General features: G+C 46.3%; 1 protein-coding gene across 1 annotated transcript in view; it reads left to right on the top strand.

The window, feature by feature from the left end:
- PTPRH (protein tyrosine phosphatase receptor type H) overlaps positions 1-7,067 on the top strand; it is a 16,041-nt gene that overhangs the window by 3,149 nt on the left and 5,825 nt on the right. Inside the window, 6 exon segments of the mRNA XM_007957287.1 lie at positions 3-243; positions 484-750; positions 1,193-1,492; positions 1,822-2,088; positions 6,379-6,457; positions 6,588-6,629. Of these exon segments, the coding sequence (XP_007955478.1) occupies positions 3-243; positions 484-750; positions 1,193-1,492; positions 1,822-2,088; positions 6,379-6,457; positions 6,588-6,629 (1,196 nt within the window).

Raw genomic sequence — 7,067 nt, 5'->3', positions numbered from 1 at the left:
GGATGCAGGACCGAAACACCAGCTCCATCACGTTGACCTGGACAGCTCCCCAGGGCCCAGAACAACCACCCTACACCTACTGGGTCCAGTGGTTAAGGGAAGACATCATGGGTGAAACCCAAAACACCTCAGATACCAACATCACAGTGAAGGAACTGGAAGCTGGGACCTTGTACACCTTCACAGTGTGGGCTGAGAGGAATGGTGCCAACAGTACAGAAGTGGCAGTTGTTGCATCTACAGGTGAGACATCCTAAGTCTTTTACTTGCACTTCTGGGGAAGACAGAAAGGTCACTGACACTGTGGTACCGTACCTGAAAAATAAAGCACAGTTATCACAGGGCCACTGAACCTGAGCCCCATTGCTGGAGGGTTTCTCTTCAGATACAATGATTGCATAGAGCGAAGGGTGTCTCCCCTTTGTGCTAGATGCTAGGGGACTGGGTGACATGGAAACCTTGACTTTCTGTTCCTTCTGCCAGTCCCCAACACAGTGACCAGTCTCAGGAGGCAGGACCAAAACACCAGCTCCATCACGTTGACCTGGACAGCTCCCCAGGGCCCAGAACAACCACCCTACACCTACTGGGTCCAGTGGTTAAGGGAGGACTTCATGGGTGGAACCCAAAACACCTCAGATACCAACATCACAGTGAAGGAACTGGAAGCTGGGACCTTGTACAACTTCACTGTCTGGGCTGAAAGGAATGGTGCCAACAGTACAGAAATGGCAATTGTTGCATCTACAGGTGAGACATCCTAAGTCTTTTACTTGCACTTCTGGGAAGGCCAAAAGGGGCTCATTGGAGCCTTGATATTGTACCTGGAAAATAGACAATGAACAGGAATTCAAGACCAGTGGTGTCACTTGTGCAGTGTGGGGAGTGAGGATCCCAGTCTGTGACATTGTCAGAGAGGGTGACCAAAATGACTCCAGTGTTAGTGGCACCATCAGGGTAGAGAAAATGAAGAAAGATGATGTAGGGGACTTAGGTCTCAGGGATGAGAAGACCAAGGATCTCCTGGTCCTACCAATCATTAATACCCAGACTTTTGTTCTGTGGTACAACCCTCCTTAGGGACTAGAGCCATCAGTTGATGGAGGCATCTCTGGTTTTGCTTGAGAGTGGTGGGCAGGCTGAGGAATGAGGTCACTGAGAATCCCTTAACCTTCTAATCCTTACCTCTTAGTTCCCAATGAGGCCACAGATCTGCGGAACGTAACTCAGACCAGCAACTCAGTCACTTTGCGTTGGATGCCCCCCACAGACCCTTACTCTTCACACTACATATATTGGGTCCAGTGGGCCAGTGGAGGACAGCCCCAGAGGGAGAAAGATCTCCAAAGAGATGAGGTCAACCAGACAGGCAAGACCAATGAGACTTGGTACATAGTGAAGGCCCTCTCACCCGGGACTGTGTACAACTTCAGCATATGGGTGGAGATGAACAATGTATCCAGTTCCACACAGAGCCTCCTTGCATCCACAGGTGAGATGGGCCTTATACGTATCTAGTGGTCTGAGCTTACTTAGGTCAGACTTTCAGGGCACTGAGAAGCGAATGGACTACATATCCCATCAGGCCATGGTGTGATGACCTGATAAGTTGCAATGGCACACAGAGTCCAAGGACTCGCAGGAGTTGTCGTTTGAGTGGCGTTGTTGGAGTTGAAGGGAGACTAGAAAAAGAAGAAAGATAAGGGGTTTTGGTTTTGGGGGAGGACTGGATAGGGTAGTTCTTAGAGAATTGTTGTGACACATGGGTGGGAGGTCACACAAGATGGCTCCTCACTGACTCTTTTCACTTCCTTCACCCAGCTCCTGACCCCGTTACCATCACATCCTGTGTCAGCACTTCAGGTGGTTATGGGGTCATCCTGACCTGGTCCTGCCCCTCAGGAGGCTACGAGGTCTTCGTGTTGGAGGTGGGCGGGCAGCAGGACTTCCATGACAGGTCCTCGTGTGGGAGGAAAATGTCCATATCGGGTCTCCAGCCAGCTCAGTCCTATCAGGCCACAGTCACCACGGTGTGGGATGGAATGAGGGCATCCCCTGCCTCCATAACCTGCTACACGGAGAACGCAGGTGAGGAAGTCCCATGAGACCTACGATTGGGAAGGGAGCCTCCCTGGGTCCCACCAAACTTGCTGAGAAGGGAGTCTCACCCCAGCTATGGGGCTCTTACACTGTCTTTTATTTCTTGTTTGTTTGTTTGAAACCAGCTTTATTGAGACCGAGTCCACATAGTTTACAATTTGAAACTATCACCAACCTACTTCAGAATATTTTTATCATTCTCAAAGACATTTTGCCTCCCTGAACTGTCACCTCCTAATTTCCGCATTCTCTCCCAACCCCTAAACCTGTTGTCCCTAGAGTCACTTTACAGCTCACAACAACCCCATGAGTGTCATAGTAGAACTCTGCTCCCAGCCCTATGCAACCACTAAGCTACTTTCTGTCTCTGTGGATGACCTATTCTGGACCCTTCATATCCATGGAGTCACACAATGTGTGACCCTTTGTGTGTGACTTCTTCATTTAGCATAATGCTTTCAAGGATGGTCCATGTTGTAGCTTGTGTCACCCTCCCTTCTCTCTCATGGCTGAATAACGTACCATTCTATGGCTGTACAAGTAGCCCTTGACTTACGATAGAGATCCACTCTGATGACTGCGTTGTAAGGTGGTTCTGAGGTAAGTCAAACACCTCATTGTTGTCAGTCTTCGCTGTTACTGCATTTTATTATCAGTATCTTTATAAATCTGACCTCAGTTTGTTGTTGGGGGTTGGAAACATCTGCGAGTGGACATCTGAGAATGACTACACCAGAAAACTATCCACTGACACACTGTGTGTCGTATGTGTCACTAGCGGTAGGATGTACAAAAAAGGAAGAGGTTAGTCATAACTTGTCATATTTTGTCTTGATGAATATGGGATAAATCAAGGACTACCTGTATTACATTTTATTTATCTGTTTGCCAGTTAATGGGTATTTGGGTTGTTTTCACTTTTTGGCTATTAAGAATAATGCTGTTAGGAACATTTGTGTGTAGGCTTTTCAGTATATACCTATGAGCAGAATTGCTAGGTTGTATGGTCATTGCTCTGGTGGTGCAGTGCCTAAGGCATTTGACTGCTAACTGGAAGGTTGGAGGTTCTAACCCACCAGCCATTCCATGGAAGGAAGATGGGACAATCTACTTCCATAAAGATTTACCGCCTTGGAAATCCAAGGGGGTCGTTATGAATTGGAATCAACTTGATGACAGTGGGTTTTTTTGTTTTGTTTTGCTTTTTGTTATAGTAACTGTTTAACCATTTGAAGAGTTGCTAAATTTTGTTTCAAAGTGATTGCCCATTTTATACTCAGCAATGGGATACTTGAAGAAAACTGAGTTTCACAGCCGGGAGGATTCTGACCATGTATCATGGCCATGGCTGGAAACCTCACTGGGCTCCAATTCTTGGGACAATCCTTTCTGTCCTAGGAATCAAGTCCTCTTAGAAGATTAGGTCTCCAGCCTGTGACACTTGACTTTAAATAACAGTTTTATTGTGGAGTATATATCATATTGCCTTCATGAACAGCTAAGATCAAAAGAACTGGATGGTGCCCGGCAACCATTATTAAGCCTTTTGATCAAAGATTCTATAGAAGAATTCTTATCGAAAGGGGGAAAATGCCAAACTGAATTTCAAATTCCCATGGAATTCAGACTTTCTGGAGACACGGATGTTGGATTAACCTTTGAAACTATTGCCCCGAGATCACCTTTAAACCTTAAACCAAAAGTATCCCCTGAAATCTTCTTAAAACCAAACTCTAGTTTAGAGTAACTAGTAAAGACTGTGCTTTTTTAAGAACTATCTACAGAGGGGTCAAACTGACTACAGCAACTTGAAAGATTAGATAGGAAACTTAGGGGGCAGTGAGTTTATGTTCAAGAGGGAGGAATCATTTGGAAAAAGAGGATGAGGATGGTTGCATAATTTGAAGAATGAAGTCAATGTCACTAAATTGTCCATGTAGAAGGTGTTTAATTGTATGTTCTGCTATACATATTCTCAACAATAAAAGTAAATTAAAGAACAGATATGTATATAACACAAAATTGGCCACTTCAGCCATTTTTAAGTATATACAGTTTGTTGTTGTGTTGTTGTTGTTGTTATGTGCCATCGAGTTGGCCCGACTCACAGCGATCCCTCCTTGGGTTGCCGAGGCAGTATCACTACGGAAGTAGATTTCCCAACCTTCCTTCTGAGGAGTGGCTGATGGGTTTGAACCACCAGCCTTCTGGTTAGCAGTCAAGTGCCTTAGGCACTATGCTACCAGAGCTCCTAAGTATACAGCTTGTTGTTGTTGTTGTTATTTGCCATCGAGTCGGCCCCGACTCATAGCAACCCCTCCTTGGGTTTCCGAGGCAGTATCATTACGGAAGTAGGATTGCCCAATCTTCCTTCTGAGGAGTGGCTGGTGGATTTGAACCACCAGCCTTCTGGTGAGCAGTCAAGTGCCTTAGGCACCATACTACCAGAACTCCTAGATTAGATATATATATAGAGAGATTGATCAGCTGCTACTACTAGTTGTTGCCATGGAGTCAGCTTATAGTCGTGGCGACCACATCTCTTTCACAGTAGACATGCACTCCAAGGAGTCTTCAATGGCTTTGATATTTCAGACATAAATTGCCAGGCCCTTCTTCCAAGGTGCTTCAGGAAGGATTTGAACTTCTAACCTTTCCGTTAGTAGCTGTCTCAGCTCTCCACAGCTACTGCAACAGAAATATCACACGGGAGTGGCTTTGACAAAAAGAACTTTATTTGCTCACAGTTTAGGAGGCTCAGGGTCCAAATTCAGGCTTCTGGCTCCAGAGGAAGGCTTTTGCTCCCTGTTGGCTCTGGAGGAAGGTCCGTGTCCTCTAAGCTTCCATTCCTGGGCCATCTTCCTGTGGCTTGGCATACCTCTCCCCCACCTCTGCTTCTTGCTTGCTTGTTTAATCTCTTTTATATCTCAGAACAGATTGACTCAAGACACGCCCTCCACTAACACTGTCTCTTTAATGCAACAAAGACAACCATTTCCAAATGGGATGGGAACCACAGGCATCGAGGTTAGAACTGACAACACTTATTGGTGGGGGCAACATAATTCAACCCATAACAGAAGCAAAGCACTTAAATAGTTATACCATCCAGGGAGTCGCTCTCTCTCTCTCTCCACACACACACACATACACACACACACAACTCAACAACCAATGACATACACACACATATACATATATGTATATATACAAGTTATAACCAGAAGAATCAAGCTCTGCCATTGAGTCAATTCTGACTCATAACGACCCCCATTGTGTGTCCAAGACTAAATCTTTATGGAAGTAGATCACCCCATCTTCCTTCCACAGAGTGGCTGGTGGGTTTGGAACTGCTGACCTTCTGGTTAGCAGCCAAATGTCTTATCCACTACACCACCAGAGCTCCTTACAAGTTATACGTACACGTATATATGTGTGTGCATGGCACGTGGATATATACAACAAAACCTGTGAGAGCTGGAATTCAATTGATGGCCTTGTTTTTCCAGGTCTTACAAGTTTTCACCTATGACAGGGTACAGTCTTACCTCTATTCTATCTCCCTTTTAGTGGAAAATATTTATGTTTTCCTTCTCTGACAGGTTTCTGTTTTACACACACACACACACACACATATAACATACTGACCTACTGCCATAGAGTTGATTCTGACCCACAGCACCCCTAGAGGACAGAGTGGAATTGCCACACAGGGTTTCCAAGGCTGTCAGTCTTTAGAGAAGCCAACTGCCTCATCCTGCCCCTACAGAGCAGCTAGTAGATTCAAACAGCTGATCTTTGGATTGGCAGGTGAATGCCTTAACCACTATGTCACCAAGGCTCCTTTGTTTTACATAAGAGAGAGAGAGAGAAAGAATACTGATTTTATTTTAAGGAATTGGCTCATGTGACTGTGGGCCTGGCAAGTCCCAAATCCAGGGCAGGCAGGAGGCAGAAACACCAGCTGGGTTTCTACGTGCGAGTTCTGAGGCAGAATCCTTCTCTCAGAAAGTTCAGTGTTTGCTCTGAGGTCCTTCGACTGTTTGGACCAGGCCCACCCACCTTGTCCAGGCTCATCTCCTTCACTTGGCTGTACATCAATGCCATCTGCAAAATACCTTCACAGCAACATCTGGTCTAGTGTTGGACCACACAGTCTGGCACCATAGCCTGGCCAAGCTGATGCGTAAAATGAAACCTCACACACTCTCATCACAGCTTTGGCTGAGGGTGGCTGGGTCATGGACTCTAACAGCTCCCAATCCCCTCTGCCCCCAGGGGTCATTGCTGGTGCCATTGTGGGAGTCCTCTTGTTTCTCGTCCTGGTGGGCTTGCTGGTTTTCTTCCTAAAGAAGAGGTGAGGCTCAGGGCAGGACTGACCACTTGGGGCTGGAGCTGGGGCTGGCGCTTGGGCTGGGGGAAGAAGGATGAGGACCTGGTTCCAAGTCTTGGTTCCTGAGCCTCTCACCTCAATGTCCTTTTCCCAGGAAAAAGAAACAGGAGGATCTAGAACACAGGAATCTGTTGAGGTGAGCCAAGATTTGGGGAAGTGTGTTAAATTCCTGGAGTGGTACAAAAGGTTAAGTGCTTAGCTTCTAGGTGAAAGGCGTGTGGTTCTAATACACCAAGCTGTGCCTGAGAAGGAAGTCCTGGCAATCCAATTCCAAAAGATCACAGCCACCGAAGCTTTTATGTCTACCTTGACACACATGGGGTAGCCATGGGTCGGAGTCCACCCCACGGCTTTGGTTTTGTTGTGAGTTTTTGGGTTTTATTCAATACCCATGGCCGCCTTAACAAAATACCACTATCTATGGATTGAAAACAACAGAAATTTATTGTCTAGCAGTTGTGCAGGCTGGAAGTTCCTACTCCAGCATGACCTCAAGTTAATTTAACCAATAGCAGCTTGAGCTACAGGGAGGCAACCACTGACTGGCAGCTCCTGAGGAGGTGGGAGGAGCCAG

The sequence above is a fragment of the Orycteropus afer genome, unplaced genomic scaffold, assembly GCF_000298275.1.
Source record: "Orycteropus afer afer isolate SDZICR_OR568_19922 unplaced genomic scaffold, OryAfe1.0 scaffold00726, whole genome shotgun sequence".
NCBI classification, from domain to species: Eukaryota; Metazoa; Chordata; class Mammalia; order Tubulidentata; family Orycteropodidae; genus Orycteropus; species Orycteropus afer.
The sequence above is the reverse complement of the archived record's forward strand: the minus strand, read 5'-3'. Positions and strand labels throughout refer to the sequence as shown.